Below are 19,955 nucleotides of genomic sequence, written 5' to 3'. Positions count from 1 at the left end.
TATCACTAGGAAGCTTTGTACTCCAATCAATATCCCCTTTACGTCAATGCACTTTGATGCACCTCAGGTTCAAATTGCCTACCCATCATCCAAATTTATAGTCCAATCCATCTCTGGCTATCAGCATTATAACGATTTATGCAGCTCCACGCGATCAATCCCCAATCATTGTATATATCTATCTTATCCCAACATCATCATCATCATCATCATCATCATCATCATCATCATCATTGCCATGATTATTATTAAAGACACGTCATCGGCCTTAAACACTAGCTTGTATTGTGACAACGCATGTTCAGGTCTCGTAGGGTTACACTTAGAAAATAAATATAAACGACACGCCATCATATTCATACCACCCATAAATAAAAACATCAAAGCGATTTTAAAATCTTTATTGTTTCTATCGTGGCACTGTCAGTATTTAAATTACAAATTCGTTTATATATCCGTGCACGCGTAATATTATTTTTTATATAAGCATGATTATTTAATTATAAGTATCATTTATTATAAATATATTATTTGTTCATTTATATATTTATTTTCGGTAAAGTCCTTGACTAATAAGTTTATTCTTTGCAGCCGTTTGATCAACACAATCCGCACACGGCCAAACCCTACATGAGTCAGTAAGTTATTAATAAGTGTTACGTTAAATAAAACTGGCACTTGAATTAAAAAAAAAAAATATATATATATATAAATAAATATTAGTACTAATTTATTTTATGTTATCTAACTCTCAGTGCACTAAAAGAATCTGGATACGAGAGTGACTCGACTCTTATTTTCCGACGACGAGATGACGTCAGTCCTCTGAGCCCACTCGAGCAGAGACTCGCATACAAAACAGTGCAGAAGGGTGGCGACGTTCCTCTACACGGGCTACGAAAACTCGCGCCCGAGCGACCCAAAGGTACGTCAATAGTAATAAGTCTTTTTTTTTTTTATTATTAATTTTCTTTGTCGTTTTTTTCATTTTAGTACCGCTTTATTAAACGAATTAGACACGCAAGCTTATTAGATTTTTTTTCCATACAATTTTTATTATAAAAAAAAGTTTAATGCAAGCGTTTTATTAATTTTTTATTACTATAGACAGAGCTGAATGATCAGAATGAATAAAATATGCATGGCATCAGAAAGATCGCACGTCTAGATTTTAAAATATTTAAGTTTAATGCTTTGCGGTTTTATCTTATAATTTAAACTTTGTAATTTTTATTCACGACCGCACATTTATTTTTTTTTCTTTGTTTTTTATTTATTATTTACCTTTAAAATGTAGTTGTAAAAATACTACGCGCATTCGACACTCGGCACTGCTCTCTCAGGATCTATCGATAACGGGATTCAGGCTATGATAGTATTTTTCATTTTATATTTATTTTATTATTACTATTATTATAATCTTTAATATTATTATAATAATTATAAACTGCTCTGCGTTTCGCTCTAACTTTCACCCGCACAATGACCACAAAGAAGAGGAAACGACGGCACGCCGCAGCCACGAAACTTGCATATAATGGTGACTTTGGGCCGAGGATCAAGATAACTATTAGCAAAACTAAAAAGCTTAAATTATAAACTAGCAAGTTAATAAATTTGTCCACAGACGACACTGAGATCCAGTACTTTCCGATCTCATCAACACTCACGAGAATTCGCGTCCGCAGAAAAAATAACCAATCAACGACGAGCTCGATGTCTTCAGCTTCCATGAGCTGCGGACGTTACAAACGACCGAGTCAATCTGCGACAGCTTCACTGACAAGAGTGAATACGAGCACGTCGCGGTCTAACGCGAGGCCTCCGTCGCCTCCGAGGAGGCAATCATCGAAACACAACGCGACTCTCAAGCTTTATATTTCCACGACAGGGTACCCGCAGGCGCCGAACCGGCATCAGCAGTGTTTTGCAGCGGAGAGTGTTTCGAACATCAGATTCCTTCGGGAAAGGCTGAGCAACAAGTTGCTTAAGCACGAACAGGGTCGAGATATCGCACGCAAGAGTTTTACGTCTTTTCGTACAGTTTCGATCACTCCAACAACTGGCTCCCGTAGCAAACTTTCAACTCCTACTTGTGCCTCTATTTCTACTTCTACTTCTACATCTACTTCTACTTCTACTATAAAATCAACAACTTGTGCTAAAAGAAAATCAGAAGCTTGTTTGACTAAACGGTCTTACGAATCTGTCAAGTCCGTTAGTCCGGCTTCGTCTTGTTCACCCAGAGCCATTAATTCTCAGCGCGGGGTTGTTAACTCGAAACAAGCTGAGGATAAGTCGTCGCTATCAAAAGTACAATCTAAATCCGCGTCGGGATCTCAAGACACGTCTATAGCGGCCCGTCAGGGATATCGTTCTAAAAGTTATCCAACAAGTTCGTCCCAAAAAAAAGATAACACGAAAATTCGTCGAGGGAAAAAAGAAACAGAGGAAAGTTCAAAGCGTGTTAGCACTTCAGCTGGTGGCTCTTCATCTTTGTACTTATCGTCCTCGTCATCTTCTCACGCTGAAGTTGGTGGAAGACTGGTGCTTAACGGTCGCCGACAAGTTGACGTGGAAAACACATTAACAGGATCCGTCGTCAAGTCGAGTTCACTTGGGCTGGTCTCGCCCTCGTCGCTGGCCTCGTCCTCGTCCCTGTCACTGAGACGAGCCAAGAGCCAGGACACTGGGTTATCATCGTCCAAAGTAATCTTCAAGTCTCGTGAGTTAGAAAAAACGGCGAGATCGAGTTCTAACGTCGTTATAAGAAGTAGATCTCCAGCTTCTGCTTCTGGTGTTTCCACGGTCGCGTCTGTAACGTCGAGACGAGGAAATTTTGTTGAGACTTGTAAACAAAAATCCTCGACGAGTAAATTGGCTAAGGGTAGTAGTGGAGTCACGACAACAGTGACACCGCAGACGAGTGTATCTAAAAAAAGCCGTGAGAAGTTTCAGTCTGGTGTAAAAAGTCCATTGAAAAAGTCTCAAGTTATTGAAGATCAAGAAATAAAGTTTGATAAAAAAAAGAGCGGAATGAAAAAAGATAAATTACTACGTGAAGGCACTGCGAGTACCAGCAGCAGTGCTAAGAAAAAAAATAATGGTAAAAGTGATTCAGAGAAGAAAAAAATAAAAAAAACTTGTGAAAAATTACTCGCGGTGGATTGTTTGAAAAAAGTTGACAAGAAAGTACGAGAGGTGAACGCAACTACAGCACAACAACTGACAATGGACCGGATTAAAAAGCATCAGGAGGTGACACGTACTGATAACTTCTTTCAGAATCTATTTTTACGAAATATTTCGAGTTCACCAACATCATCGCAGTGCAGTACTCCGAGACGCTCGTCGGTGATTGAACGAGCAAGAATGTTTCAAGAAGTTGGTGGTTTCAACAATCCAGGCGGTTTTAAGTCTGAGCCATCCTTGAGATCACTCAACGTCTACTTGGCAACTAAGCAGCCAGTTTCTAATTCCCGGTTCAAGAACTGGGAACGTGAGAGTTTTTCATCAAGAAGTTCTAGTCCATTCGGTGTTAGCTGGCCGGGGAGATCGGTATTCCAAAAAATCACAAAGTTTGATAGCCTGCAGGGTATAACAGCGGAATTTGGCTCTTCGAGTTCGCTACGCGGAAGCAGAAGTCCTGAATTGGAACGCGAGAGCATTGTGGTGAAGGAAAGAAGTTTGAGTGAGCCGCCGCTTAAAGTGTCGATGGTGGATGAGAAAATAACACGGCGAGTGAAACATTTGCCTCCTCGTTCTCCATCTCCGTCGCCCACTCGATCTGCTGCTTCCCGAAGAATCCGATCTTTTCGACAAGACGACACGTTTCCTCAACTTAAAGCGCGAGCTCGCAGTGCCAGCGAAGTAGAAGACGAACAGCGTAGAAAAATAACTTTTGGATCAAACTTATCTCTTACTAAAAGCACAAGTTCCTTAGAGTCTTATCCCGCGAACAAAGAAGAATATCAGCGTTACGTTTTCGAGATGTTGCATTCGAAAAAAAAATCATCGAGATACAGAGACTTGCACGATTTTTATGCCAGTCTCGAACGAATGGGAGAACTGGAAAAAACAACGTCCGCGAGTGACTTGAGACGCAGATTCAAGCACGAAGATATTATTGATTACGACGAGTGGAAAGAAATTAGATCGACGGAACGTGCCGAGCAAGAGCTTAAAAGTATTTACGGAAAACTCAGAGCCGTACAGCGTGAAAAAGATTTTCTCTTTAGTACTAAAGATCTTGATAAGTACAGATGGCGCGGCGATTGCAGTCTGAGATGCAAGGAGAGATCTGTGGAAAATATTCGTGAAAGTTTTCGACGACTGGCTAAAGAAGAGAGTGAGTTGGAATCAACGAGACGTCGCGAAATATCTTCACGAAAAGACATTTACAAACCTTTGTGGCGCGGTAATTCGGTGGTGAATGTGGCGACTACTATGACACGACGGGCTAACAGTGAGGGCAAACAAACAATATCTCAAGATGAGTGGGAGAAATCTAGATCTGCGGAGCCTTCTTACTTGCAGAAGAATCTCGGCGGCAGTAAAAAGTTTTGGAGCAGTCTCTCTGTTGAGCAAGTAAACGCCTTGAAGAACCAGCTTAATGAAATCTACGGCAGCGAAGATAAACCGAAAATGTACACAAAGTCTTTTGATGTTGAAGAAAAAATTTGCTTTACTGAGAATATTAAACAGACTAATAAGCCCGGCACTTGTGCAACGATTCCCACCGAAATTAAAACCAGTGCTGCGGAATTCGAAGTTGTAGTCCCGTCTCATGAATTCGGCGATGGACTGGAAGAAGTTACGGGGCTGAGTGTCCGTTGCCATTCGATGCTCGTTCCAGCCACCAAGTCCTCGGGGAAATTATCGTCTTCACTAAAGAGAAGTGACTCGATCAGCAATGGCCGTAATCTACAGCACCGACACACCAGCAGAGCCACCTCATTATCAGAAGGGGAGAAAAAACGGCTCTCTCTCACACTAGGAAAAGAAATACTCGATAAAGTATCCCAACGCAAAAACTCAAAGTCCCCTGTAACACCTCGCGAGACTCTCGGCGCCATTGCAGCAGCTTCCGCCAAATCAACAGCTAAAAATATAAGTCAATCAACTCCTACAATTAATACATCACCCAGAACTTGTTACTCCCTCGAGACCTCTGTAGACGACGATACATCAAAGTCACGTGATAAGAGTGATTTTCTTTTGGTATTGACGCCGAATGGCGATAGCCCGGCGACGCGCCGTAGAGTGGAAAATGTTTTGGACGAATGGTCGAAAAAACCGCCACTTTTGGCAGTCGCTGTATCAGCAAATGAACAGATCAGAAATGCATCCAGTAGTGAGATGGACAGCACTACTGAAAGCTCGGAAAATTCAGTGAAAACGGTGGTGCAGTGCGAGGAAAGTAAAACAGATGTAGTACCCAAGAAAGTTGAGTTTTTTGAGAGCATCGAACGTGAAAAAAAATGGGAAGAAAAGTCTCTTGCTTTGATAGCGGATTCAAAGAGGAAAAAAAATAAATTATCTTCGTCACAGAGTTTTGCAGATCTGAAGGAACTATTTGGTGAAATGGAGTCAGCGCGTTACGGATCCTTGGCTTGCAACTTGCGTGTGGGAGGTCAAGATACCAATAGGACAGCTTGTCAAAGCACGATCTCGTCGCCAGGAGGAAGCGAACACAGCACCAGAAGAAAAGGAAGAAGTACTTCCGCCTCGCCGGATGTTCCAACTGGACGATTTTCCAGCGGTTCCCACTCTCGGGAATACTTTGTGGAGCACACTCGGCCGCGCAGTGTCAGTCCATGTCGTGTGTCGACGTCCACCTGCAGTCTCGAGTCGATTCAGCATCGCAGCTATTCACCTGATCCCGAACACTACTGGCGCGCGTATTTGAATCTAGTTAAGCACGGCGCTGTTAGAAAATTGCGCGCTAAATTTGAAAGTCTCGAGGAGCTGTCAGGTGGGCGAGATAAATTCACTCTCAGTCCGAAGCGTTTCCAAAGTGATCCGGAAATTACGCGTAATTTATTGAAACAAACGGAGATTAAAAAATCAAGTGGATCGACGACAGTATTAAAGACTCAAGAAGTGCCAGATGTCGCTTGGTTAAGACGTAAGTACGAGCCAGGGGCGGGAGCGAGGGGAAAAGGTAAGAGAAGACTTACTAGATCGCCACCAATCCCACGTATACCATTGAGATTTGAAGACCTCGCGATGCCGCACATAAATGTTATCAGCAAAACAGCAGAGCTTAAAGACAGCGCAATGTCCCGCTCCAGTTCGTCGAATTCCTTGGCCATTAAAGCCGAGACCGAGGAACTCGAGGCGCGGCGACCAGTCGGACGTATACGCGACAAGTTTGAGAAGGAGTTTAACTTGTCGGACAGCAGTAATACTTGCAGGACCACATCTATTCTCGGTGAAATGTTCACATCAACGCCCGACGTTCATGAACTTCGAGATATTGCGCCGTATCTCGCGGGTCGTTGGGTAGCCCACAAGTATCCCAGTCGTCGTGACAACGCCCGGTCTCTGTCACTCCCACCGGATCTCGAGTCTCGCTCCCTCAACAAAACCAAGACCAGCAACGTCAAGTCTTCAAGTCCCGGTAATTCTGCTCCCAGTGTAAGTGCCAGTGGTAGTAACAGCAGTGGCAGAACGACATTGCCAAGAGCCACTGACAAGGTCAAAGGACCACGTGCTGTCTCGGTGTCTCCAGTACGTTCTCGAACGCCAACGTCAATTCTGAAACAGCGGCAAGCGGATCCATTCGCTAATCAGCCCTTTGATCCGAGTAAACACCGACCCAAGTTTCGATATCAGCCACCGCCACCGACGCCGCCGCCACCCGATCCCGCCTCACTGAGACCAGAAACTCGAGCAACTTGGTGGCCAGCTATTCCGACCTACACCGCAAAGCCTACTGTTACCTTTGAAGGTCCGCACGCTCGTCACTAAGCTACTATTCGTTGTCAACTATTTACTCTTACAATTAATAACCAATTGTTCTTATTATTATTACTATTATTATTATAAATTAAATTATTAAATTCACTATCATAATCTCATCACATTATCGATAGATCAGGATGACATTTGTGGTTTTGTAAACTGTGTTGCGGATTTAAATCACCGTTAAATTTTTTTTTCGCTGATAAATCATTTTTGTTTTATTTTTTTTTCGATCATTCATAGAGTATTCACACGCACCCCCTCCGCCGCCGCCGAAATCGCATCTCTGCAGGACCGAGTATCAAGGTAATGACTTTCATAAAAAATCGTTATGAGCCGATGCCTATATACTGATCTGTACTTAAAAATGCTTCGTCTTTACTTAATTTTTCATTACTATAATAAAGTTATAATAAATTTAATTAAAATTTAATATTGCGCAAAGAGTGAAATACAATATAGAATATAATGATTACACAAAATGTGATTACATAAAATGAATTAATATAATGTTCTATATATATATAATTTAAATAGCCGCCACGATGACGACGAGTTCATGGTTCGCTTATCAGCTGCGTGAGCGTGAGTTCAGTGAATATTAAGTTTCAACTGTTGGATCGATTTAACATGAGAGAGTTTTTATTTTGAAAGTAGAATTAAAATCCAATATTTGATGTAACCAAACCGATTTCGTAACTAACTAGTGAACATTCCAAAATTAAATCTGAATTATCTTATATTTATTAAACATCAATTAATAATACTCATGAAAATTTACAATATAAATATACGTTCATAAAATAATTTAATTGGAAGAATTTGTTGGAAATGTAACAGTAAAATTTAACAAACATCCCACGTGGGCATGGGTCCAAACCCAACAGAGTAATGATACCGTGAATTCCGCCCGCGGAATGTAATACTGCATGTTGCACGTAATTAAATTTGTTTATTGTAATTGCTCTTGTGGGTATAGTGCTCAGTATCGCGATCGGAAATAAAAATATATATATATATAGACACTTATATTTAAACGATATCCCTAATGACGCATTAATTAACATTAAAAAAATGATAATTATTTGATGCGGGAATAATTTTAATAATTTATTTTACTGACTGAAAAAATATTTAACAAAAAGGGATGAGTTTATTCGGCGCCCGCATCGTAAAAAGTCCATGTGGGCTTGACAAAGGAAACGAAATGAACGACAAACGTTGTTGGCGTAACACTACCGGAAATTACGTTGCTGGAGGAATTATTGCGTAGTACGCACGAGTGGTTTCAAATCCGTAGTGTCGAGTGTGGCCAGCGCTAATAAATGCGATCCGAATAACGCATTCGGTTGTTTCTGTGCTTTATTAGCCAATCGATACACTATGTTTTCAAGTAGATATATATATACAGAGTGTAAACGCACACATTAATGTTTTCATCGTTATAATTATTATTATTATTGGTATGGATCCTTTAGACCGAATAATTGAAACAGGGGAAAGGCAGAGTCTTTAGAAATTTTTAAATAAATTTTGAAAGAGACAAATTGGGTATTTAAGTTTTTTTTATGCAAGGGAGCTGAATAGACGTGAGGTAAATTGGGTCACATAAACTTTCAAATCTAAAATCGGCTTTTGAATAATTGAGTTAAAAATTAAAAAAAAAAATTAATTTATTCAAATTTTTGATTTATTGGATATTTAGTGAAGCTAAAAAAAATTTTTAGACGATCGATTTTACCCCACATTAAATTTTTGGGAGACTAAGTCGTAATAAATATTTCGCATTTTGAAATTAAAAAAAAATTTCTTACCTCCAAAAAATTGTTTTTCGTCCCAAGAAAATTTTGTCTTAAATTCTTAATACAAAAATTTTCTTGGGGCAAGTAAAAATTTTTTGCGTCAAGAAATCTTTTTTTTTCTGTGTATAAAATATTTAGCAGTTTAAAAAAAAATGTAAGTAAAAAAACACTCATCGTAATTTGTTTTGAGGGAGCCCGTTTTGTCCCTCTTCCACTTACGATAAATTCAATGACCTCATGTGTATAAGATGTGGAAAACAATCTCGCGAAAACATTAATCGAGTCTAACGAACGTCTCGAGGTTAATATTGCCTTGACCCGTGACAAATCGTCGCGATCAGCCGAGCGATACAATTCAACTTTTAAATTGCCTCCTTTTATCATCACTAACTACATATACGTATAATAATAATAATAAATAATAATAGTTGTAAAGCTGTTTAAATATTTTTTCGGGCGCAATATAACGTGTGACATATCAGGGCCACGCTAAAAATAGTATCAATATTTTTCCGCCTTTATTATTTTCTGTAGTGTTGACTGGTAGAAAACTTCCGATGTTTGCTGTTATCCAAGCGCTTTATTTTTTTTTTTTTTTACGTAACGTCAAGTGGCTTATCAGCAAGTGAGAAATGTTTAAAAATACATCAATAAAAACTCGTCAACTCATCGTCTTTATTAACCTTGACCTGCTATAAATACTTAGCTCATAAAAGAGCAGCGAACGAAAGTTTTGATGCGATCATACATGCAGATTACCCGTCAAAAGTGACCTTTGATCAAGTTTAAATCCCTCCCACCCACTTTGAAGTACAAGTAATATCATAGTCGTCGGGGTTACTCGAGACAAGAGAGGACTGAAATCAAGGCAATCACGAATCGCGTGTTTGTTTCACACCGAAATACCAATTTCGGTATACGTGCGGGAGGTATTTTAGTCTAATGTGTATCGTATCGGGTTAATAACGGAAATACTTGAGCGTACACATGCACACTGGCATCCTTATCTAATCTTGTCGATAATAACCAAAGTGGTGGGCTTAATCAGCGGCATTTACCGCATTAGCGTCGTGCCAAGCGGAATACCGGCTTTACATAAATTTGTTTAATCATTATTTATTACAAGTGTTTTTTGCTTTTTTTAAAAATTTTTTTCCTTATTATTTTCATTAGCTCTCTTGTTTTTCAGTGCATCCGCGGAATACCGAGTAATTTTCGAAATGAATAAGTAGATAATGAGAAAGTAAAATAAAATTCAAGTGATCGGTGTGAGGCCGGGCTCAACAAAGGGTAAAAAATGAGTTTGAATAATTAGTAACGATGGGAATGTGCGGTAAATGAGCTGGTAAAGTGAAATCGTAGCGATGCAAATGGATCTCCGAGAGCAGACTGGTGCATATGTGGAGATATAGAATGGGGATAAATGAAATGAAAGTAAAGGATAGTTGAAGTAGAGATGAAAGTAGAGAGTAGAGTAGTGTAGAGAGTGGAGAGTAAAAGCTGGAGAGAAGAGAGTGGATAATAGTTTAAGAGTAAAATGTAAAGAAGGAAGTAAAGAGGAAGAGGGATATTTGTACATGCTAAAGGACGACTAAAGAGATCGCTCTGTATTCTAGCCACGTAGCCAGCTCATTGGAATAGAATGATAGGTCGGGTGTGAGAGTGCAAGTAGCACCATTCTCAGCCCGTTATATGGAGGACAAAACTTTTAGCTCTTGTATTTCAGACAAAAAAATTGTTTCCGCCGTCTGTACAGGCTTGTAATTAAAGCAAATATTTATTTAACAATTATTAAATAATTATTATTTGTTCTTAGGGCGTTTAAGAGTTAATTGGTAAATTATAAAATTAGTCGGTGAGCTTATTGATTAAATATAAAAAAATAAAACTAAACTACAGCTTGTTAAAGTTTCATTTTCCTGTAGTCTATTAGTGTTCAATTAGGTCGCTGCAGAAAATAATTAGCAGTGGCCCTATTGCTTTCTATTTCCCTCGCGTGTCAACGCGGCAATTAATTTTCATTTTACCGATAGACAAGGCTATTCGTCTTTTCTCCACTACATTTTACCTTTACGCTCCGATGGTTTACTTATTTTATTTTAAAAACTTTTATTCCTGTTTCTATTTCGCCTGGGAACGACTGGAATACAAACTCGAACGGTTTAAGAACAACCAGAGTAAAAGCAATATCATCGGTATATATTTCCTCGGGCGGTTAAAATACGAGGGGTGTTAGCTGGTGAACTTGTCGTGCTCACAAAATCGACCCGACTCCATTATAAACCCACCCGACACAACCTTACAGCAACAGCCAGCACTCACCGTCAACTAACTACTGTACCATTAGCTACAATTTAATAACCCTCAGTGCCGATACTACCAGAGCCTCAAACCTCACTCACATTCGGCTAATGGACGATATTTCTTCGATAATCTTTTCCCGCAATATATATTAAAAATAATAAATATATAAAATGTAATAAAAAAAATATAAAGTAAAGAAAACAATTTTTTTTTTTTTAAATAGTGAACTTGGTGGTATTGTTGTCATCTTTTCAGCAGTTTCTTCAGACTTTTTAACAATTACCGAGCTCCAGCGGTATTGTGTCCTCTATCCATTTAATTCAATGAATACCCAGACCCAGTACGAAAATGTCTCGAGATAAAATAAACTTAATGTTAGACAACAAAAGATACATAATAATAATTTAAGACTGAGGCTGAATTTTATTTTATAATTTGTTGGCGTATTTAAAAATAAGGAGGGCGATCCTTCCGGCAGCCTGTTCTCGGTAGCCTGCATTCTCTTACTCTTGGTTGTTACTCGATAAGCAATCTGCGTCTTTCGCGATCGTGACGCTCCGCTGAGAACCTCTAGCAGCGTAGAAGCTCTAGCCAGGCATCGTGAATGGCCCGCGAGTGATTCGTAACAGCCCCTCCAACCTCTCTACTCTAGACTCTACACTCTCTGTACTCAGTATTCTGCACGGACAATGTTGTAGGTAAACTCTATACACTGGCTGAGGCCATTGTCTTCCATTTGTAAGGCTTAAGGCCTTGTGCTCTTCTGAAAGATTGACCAGTCTCGCGAGTTTTGCTCCGCGGATCGTTCGCGCACTAGTCTCTAGCTCACATCACACTCAACACTTTACACTCCACATATCCATACATCCGAGATCTGGAAAATCTATCATTAGAATGTGCAAGTGTCAAGTGAGCTCTCGATAGTGATGGAACTTAACAATTAAATTTATAAAAAATATATATATTAATTAAAAATAAAATGATATCAAGTGGTGAGTCGAGATGTCGGGCTCCGATTCTACCTCGCGTTGAGGATCTGGAGCGTAGCCCGGAATGGATGGCCCTCACGTACGACATCAATAATCTCGAGAGAATGAAATCAGTGGGTGGCGCGCGGGCTGGGAAACTTGAGGACGCAGCAACAGCTACGGCAGTAATAACATCTAGTGCATCCCTGGGTTTACCGCCACGACAGCTGACAAACAGCCGTCCGGAGTCGGAGGTCAACGAGCCCCAGGTTCTCTGCGTCCGTATCACCGCCAACCAACGTTTAGATTTGTTAAGTCGGGATTCAAAACCTCACAGCTCAAACCCCAGCCCCGATTCCACTCCCAGTTCAGCTCAATCTCCCCGTCATTATCATCAGCAGTATCAGCAGTGGAGTTGGAAACCACGTACAGAGTTCGAACGAAGTTACTTCACTGACAACAGTGTCCCTGACATTGATAAAGTGTCTGCGCAAAGTGAGAACAGCCGATCGTATCGCACCTCCCAAAGTCCCGTGGATCCAGATCGGCTGCTGATAAACTCGGTTAAAAATGGTTTTAAAAAAGACTGGAACCGATCATCAATAAATGCTTTTTATAATAATTCTAATAATAATAATAATAATAATAATCGTCATCATCGTAGTAATAATAGTGGTATTGGTAAGGATTTAGAAAGTTTTGATGATGATAAGAGCCATAGATCGTACTACTCAAGCCCCGAGTACTCGGGGCAACCCGATAAACGTGATATCTTATTTAATCCTGGATCAGACGAATTTCGTGGTAGTAGAGAGCGACTACATGAGATATTTGAACACAACAGACTTTTGAGAAGGCGGTTCTTTGCCGATGATGCTAATACTAATCTAGTGGATGAGCCAGAGGCTGAGGATGCTAAAGCTATTGCTAAAGCGAAGGCTGCTCGAGGCGAAAGCATTCAAGGCTGTGCTGACGTAACTGATACAGACAACATACGGGTCTGCACGGATATTATGAAAACCCGACTGGAACTGGATATGCAGCAACAGTCTAAACATGTAACCAGCGGGTTTGGTAGCACCGAAACTCTGACAAGCCAGAGTAATCAATCAGTCAGCAGCAATGGACGTAAGTCACGAGCCGACTTTGATAATTCAATAGACTTTATTCCGGACTTTAAAAAGGATACACCCTTTGATAGATATCCCATCTCGGTTCCCGAATACGGAGGCTATCAGAACCAGCGATTGGCTCTGAAACACGAGGAAATACCACAGGATAATCGATCTGTCGGGTCTCGGGAGTGCGCCAGACGGCACAGAGGCTCTGGATTACCGACGATTCAAACTACGGATTATGTGGATTGTTCCAGCGGCGGAGAAAAGTTCTTTGCTACTTACGTCAGGATTCGAGACTCTCCTGAGACACGAGTATCTCCACCCCCAGCACCTCTCGCACCGCTACGTAGAAAATCCAGTAAACCAGCCCCTCTCGATCTCACGGATCTCAACGCCAGACATTACGAGATCCATGAACGTCAGAGCGTGATGAAGAATTATATGGCGCTGGATACGACTTTGTCTTTACCACCGACTTTGTGGAACGAGCAAAAGCACAATAAAATTTTAAACTACCCGACTTACGAGCTGGCACTCAGCGATGCGAAAAGCTGCTCTAGAACCGCGAACGACGACAGAGACAGCAGAAGCAGCAGGAACACCGATGATCTAAGATCCCCCCAGCTTGTCAACAGTTTCAGCAACTCAATGCTCGACCAGTTGGTACCAGAGCCCTCTGATGCCTCAGTTGATGGTTCAAGGATCACGGACCGCGGAAAGTCAATTGACTCAACACAACCCGGAACCGGAAGCACGCTTCCATTGGTCTACGGTCCCATTCCGTACAGTCAGTAGCACTCAGTTACTTAAATATTCACCAGAAAATAACATATTCATTCGGTACTCTAGCATGTCCACCGCAACCGCTCGGTTGGACGATCGCGATCTTCCAAAACCTATAAAAACAAACATTAAAAATATTCAACATTTTTATTTCCCATTAATATTTATATTTATATTTATATTTTTTTATTAAAATGACTTTCATGAGCCGGATAGTTGTCGTCATACAACCGAACCGAGCGCACGCGTACGCTACTCTTTCCATGTACTAGAGTATTCAGTTTCAGTTGTGTCACGTTAACACCCAAGTACTCTCAACTATTTTTTTTATTTTCCAAATGAAATATTCTGGCCTAGTTTTTTAAATTTATATTTTTTTACCTCTACTCTCCCGACATGATAGTGAAATATACCCACTTAAATTATTGTCCAAGTCTTGTCTTGCTCACTTACTCCAGTCTAATTCAACATTAAATTTTTTAATAAATTATTTTCTTAATATAACGATTACTTTTTATTGAGCAATAAAAAATAAGAGGCTGAAGGAAGGAAAGTATAAATATAAGTGATGTAATAATCGTTAAGTGAAAACCGTGTGATGTTTCATTCACGAGCCCATATACCGACACACTGTTTTCACTATATAATATAGTGAATAATGCTACTATACATTCATACATACATATATATAAATAAATAAATACATCAGATGCACTCAGAGCGCGATGCGGAAAAGTTTGTTTTTTATGTTACATCCTCTCATCAGACGTGATATAATGGTATAATCTTAAAGCTGTTAAGTCTCAGTACAGTTAAAGTATGTGTACCATGTGCATGAACAATTAAGCTGACTTGACTGCTACTCAGTGTACGCCTCCAGCAATATCATGAGGGAAATTAAAAATATATTTTTCTACTCTTATTAAATTTAAATTAATCTCGCGCAGAAAAAATTTTTTGGGTCTAGAACATTCACGAAAACACGTGTCTGGGCATCTCCTTTGTGTATCAGTCGGGTCATTTTTTTTATTCTTCCTACACGGAAAAAAATTTTAATAGTTTGTAATTTATTTTTGACTTAAAATTAGTATATTTGTATATACTAATATCAAACCAGGATCATTATATATTACAAAATGGCTGTTATTTATATTAATATTTGATACACATAGAAGAGCAAAATTTGTAATTTCGTATATTAAAATTAATATGAAAAAGAATCGATAAATTGGTATCTACAGTTATTACTATTCAAATAAACAGAAAAATTTAAAAAATTTGCCACTTATTCGATTTATGTATATAGTAAATTGATTTATAATAACGAATAAATAACATTTTATATTAATTATTAGTCAATGGGATAGAATTTATAAAATAAGAGTTAAAAGTTTTCGGTATTTTTATGAGCAAAAAATCAGTATCTAGTATACTAATTTTTCATTTTATTATCTACCACTTATTCGATTTATGTATATTGTAAATTAATTTATAATGATAAATAAATGATATTTAAGCTAATAATTGATCAGTGATATCGAATTTATAAAATAAAAGTTAGTAACTTTTGCAATTTTTTGGCTGGAAAAATCGGTATCTAAGATACCAATTCTTAATTTGACCCATCATTATTATCTCACATTATTTTCAACTCGCTTCCAATGTAAAATACTAGAAAATACTGGAGGAAAAAAATTTTTAATCCTAGATCCTTCGCAGATACATGTCCTGGGCATCGATGTAAATTCGATGACCATCTTTGCCTGTCAATCGGCTTTTTTTTATTTCGCCTACTGATTATCATCCCGTGTAATTTTAAAGTCTCTTCCAACGTAAAAAAATAGAAAACTAGAATTCATATGTCGCGCGCAAGCGCACGTGTGTCGCTTTTCATATATATACATTTTAATGTATATTGATGTGTAAATTCCATATATTTTTATGCGGTTTTGAGCCTTTGGCCAATCACATTACCAATAGTTTGGGTTCGCATATTTTTCATGTTTTTTGTATCATAGATAAAATAAAATGAAATGAAATAAAAGCAACAGAAAAAAATAAAAAATATATTTGTATGCAAATGTAATTATACTTTGCGCTTAGAGCCGTAAAGAAGCCATGGGAACTAATACTTTGGTGACTAAATGCGTTAACTAATTGTAAGCCAACCGGTAAACTGGGTTATTCAAACGCGATCAACAGAAATTGTAATTAAAATTTTTTACCCCGTGATTAATAGCATTTAATTTTTTTTTAATTTTTTATTTAGTCGATTCTAGATTTAATAGATAGAAATAGTGTTCTGTTCTGTGTACTGTACTAGGAAAATTAAAATGGAAGAGGTAATGGAATAAGAGAGGAAATATAATAATTTGTCTTGTGCAGAATCACCGAGACGATATGTCGAGGGTGAGGTGACGATTCATTATCGTTCTCCAGTCCGTGCGGAAGCTAAGGAAATTCTTAGCGAAGAAGAACTTGCTCGCAGGAGTGCCGAGAATATGCGCCGAGTTTATCAGGAGGAGAGACGGAGAAAATATCTCCAAGAGTTGCACGACATAGATTCGCGTCGGCATACTGATAATTTTATGTAAGTTTATACTGAATATTTAACACGTTAATTAAATTAACTACTAACTGTCAAATCTGACAATGTCATTTAATCTGTCCCGATATATTTGGCTAATATATATATATAATACATATATAATTCCCTTTTATAAGCGGGGTTATAAATGTTTGAATGCCTCTTGTATTCTTATTGAATATTTAATTTACTTTGCTGCTAACTTATTTAAGCTGTCAGAGTTTGGCGTAAATCTAGCGCAGCATTAACATAAAAATGCAAATGTAAAATTACTTTAAATGACATTTTAAAAGAATAATTAAATTATATATATTTTTTTACGATTTTACTGACAATTTAAATGGTTTAATTTTTGGATTTTCTGTCTCATTAAAAATAGACCATCGCAAAAGTCTCCGATACCATTGAATCGGTACGACGATTTTGTGGATGACATGAGTTATAGAAGTAGATCTCAAGAGCAAACTCCCGAGCCGCGACTTGTCGCACGAGCGATGTACAATTTTGTGGGACAGACATCGCGTGAATTGTCATTCCGGCGAGGTGACATAATTCTCATTCGCCGGCAAATTGATAAAAATTGGTACGAAGGTGAACATAATGCCATGCTCGGCCTCTTTCCTCTAAATTATGTCGAGGTAAATAAAATAATAGTGTGTAAAATTTTTTTTTATTTAAACATTTATTAAATTGTCGCTTATTATTTTAGGTTTTGCCGTTTGAAGGAATGAGATCGACCCCGAAAAAACCCTACGAGGGTCAAGCACGTGCTAAATTTAATTTCATCGCTCAGACGAACCTCGAGTTGTCTCTTGTGAAGGGAGAGCTCGTTGTGTTGACAAGAAGAGTTGATGACAATTGGTTCGAAGGACGGATCGGCAGTCGCAAAGGCATATTTCCTGTTACGTATGTTGAAGTTATCATGGAACCAGGACAACACCGACCCGGTAATAAGAAAAAAAAACTGTCTTATTTACTTTATAAAAGTAATGACAAATAAAAATAATATTTTTTAATTTAAAATTTTAATTATTTTTAATTTACGTCAGAAACACCCGTCTCCAGTAAACCAGTTGCTTCCCCAGCAGCTCACAGCATGCTGTCCAATGGTACTGCCAGCGGTAAATTGAGCATGGGGCCTCATCACTACACCCCCTCGATACCTGTTAAAACTACTACTACTGAGCCTCAATATATATCACTGGTAAAATTTTTTTTATTCTTTTAATCCTAACTCTTCTACAAATAAAATTCATTATTCAAACTTCTATTTATTAATTGGTACCGTCACTTATTATCCGAAGACAAAATATCCGCGATAAAATTATCTGAATACATTTTATCCGATAGACAAAATATCCCCGGACTAAATACTCGAAAGATAAAATATTCCCGACAAAATATCTTATAATATAAATAATTTTCATATAAATAGTACGGTACCTTTTTATCAGAAATGTTTAATATATTTGCACATAAAATTTGAGTGTGTGATATCAAAAATAGATCAACATATATGCTTGGAATGGTAAATACCCGTTTATCGAAAACCATTAATTATTTTTTCACATGAAATATATTTTTTTTTTCACTTCAAATATATTTTTCTGAATAAGATTTATCGACAGGATATTTTGTCACGAATTTTTGACTCTTGAATATTTAGTCCAGGAATATTTTGTCTATTGGATAATGTGCATTCGAATGATTTATCGCGGATATTTTATCCGCGAACTACAAGTCGTGCTACCTATTAATTAGTAATAAAATAACTACTCTGATATTTTTACTTTACTCCCAGAGTAAAGACATGGGGCAATTTGGGCGATCTATAATTTTGAAACTAAACTCTTTAAATTTTTTCTCAAAATTAATTCAATTATATTTCTAACATAAGAGAGGTAAAAATTTTTTTTTATTTTCGAGATTTTTGAGTGTCTATTTTACCCCAATTTTGAATTTTTTCATAACTGGGTCATATGTAAATATGAAAAATTCGGGGATAAAAAAAAATTCAAATAATAAAAATTTTTCCGTGGCCATTTTGCCCCTTGTTCCTATAATATTTATTTCTAAAATCTGTACGGGGCTAGTGGTTTTAATGAACTGTTTGGGTTTGCAGCCACGTATTGGTGTCACTGAACGCAACAAATTGCACGTTGCACCTGTCAACGAAACATTGCACATCGACACACACTCGGATACGTTACCGTGAGTTATTTAAATGAGTTATTTAAAAAACGATTTTAGTTTTTTTATTTTTTATTCTTTTATTCAAACTCAAAGTAACAAAATAATCGATTCAGGTACCGAGCGCTGTACAATTATCGGCCGCAGAACGAGGACGAGCTGGAATTGAAAGAAGGCGACACAGTCTTCGTGATGGAAAAATGCGACGACGGATGGTTCGTTGGTTCAAGCCAAAGAACTGGTTACTTCGGCACCTTCCCGGGAAATTACGTCGAGCGATTGTGAGACGAGGCGAGTCCTCGCTGGCCCGTCCCCGCGAGGAGGTACCGGTTCCCCAAGAGTGTGCCCGTTGAATTACCAAAGGAGTCATCGAGAAAAATCGAGTATCGCTGTTAGTTAATCCAACATTAACAATAATTAGTTAATAATTAATAACACAAGTCATTAATAAATTTATTTTCATTGTTCATTATTATTATTATATTATTTAATTAGATAATTAAAGCTTCAAAGGTCTTCCACGACTTATTTTTTACGTCGGAATATTATTTGATAGCGTAGCATTACACCAAATAATAAAAGTTAATAATTAACATTTAAGTTTTAATTAATTGATTTACGAACTAACGTCTAATGTGTAAGTAGTGTAAGATATTTATTGTTTACTTCCATTGAGATGTCTCGGAAGTAAAATTTATTATTTAAATTACAATAATGATGACGCGGTTTGTTGGAATTAGCAATTAAATGCTAAATAAATAATAAATAATAATAATAATTAATAATAATGATATTAATGTTGAGTCTGTTGTACAACATGTGTATCAAATAATCACGAATTTCTCGTTACCACATACCAAAATATATAAATAAATCTATACAAATATATAAATATATATTGTCGTTGATAGTTCTGTTGATTGAGAATAAAGAACTAAGGAACTATGATGTAAAACATGAAAGCCAACCCATCCTCGGATGAAAAAATAATCAATGGCACTCATTAATAAAAATAATATATTATTTATTAATTGTTATAAACTTTTGCTAAGATAATTTAAAAGAAATATATCTGCCTGGCAGTTGCAGGTCGCATCCAAATTGATATTTTTGTAAACACTATTATATATATATACCTAAGCTTATATTAGTTCTTAGATTAATTACTCAGTAGCAATTAAAGTTTCGAGTTGGCTGGGCCTCGAGCAGCTTTTTAAAAATATATAAATATTGAGGT

General features: G+C 37.7%; 2 protein-coding genes across 2 annotated transcripts in view; both read left to right on the top strand.

The window, feature by feature from the left end:
- Window positions 1-7,194, top strand: part of LOC130676634 (uncharacterized) — an 83,700-nt gene extending 76,506 nt beyond the window's left edge. The window contains exons 21-23 of the mRNA XM_057482985.1: window positions 592-638; window positions 756-925; window positions 1,628-7,194. Of these exons, the coding sequence (XP_057338968.1) occupies window positions 592-638; window positions 756-925; window positions 1,628-6,972 (5,562 nt within the window). The 3' untranslated portion in view covers window positions 6,973-7,194. The remainder of the gene's footprint in view (window positions 1-591; window positions 639-755; window positions 926-1,627) is intronic.
- Window positions 7,195-11,280: 4,086 nt separating this feature from the next.
- Window positions 11,281-19,467, top strand: LOC130676635 (uncharacterized). Its single transcript, XM_057482986.1, has 7 exons — window positions 11,281-13,945; window positions 16,327-16,531; window positions 16,908-17,166; window positions 17,238-17,475; window positions 17,578-17,732; window positions 18,651-18,739; window positions 18,835-19,467. The coding sequence occupies exons 1-7, from the start codon at window positions 12,052-12,054 to the stop codon at window positions 19,001-19,003; spliced, it is 3,009 nt and encodes a 1,002-aa protein (XP_057338969.1). The 5' UTR covers window positions 11,281-12,051; the 3' UTR covers window positions 19,004-19,467.
- Window positions 19,468-19,955: the final 488 nt, after the last annotated feature.

Source organism: Microplitis mediator, chromosome 10, assembly GCF_029852145.1.
Source record: "Microplitis mediator isolate UGA2020A chromosome 10, iyMicMedi2.1, whole genome shotgun sequence".
Classification (NCBI taxonomy): domain Eukaryota; kingdom Metazoa; phylum Arthropoda; class Insecta; order Hymenoptera; family Braconidae; genus Microplitis; species Microplitis mediator.
This window is presented reverse-complemented; position numbering and strand designations above follow the sequence as displayed.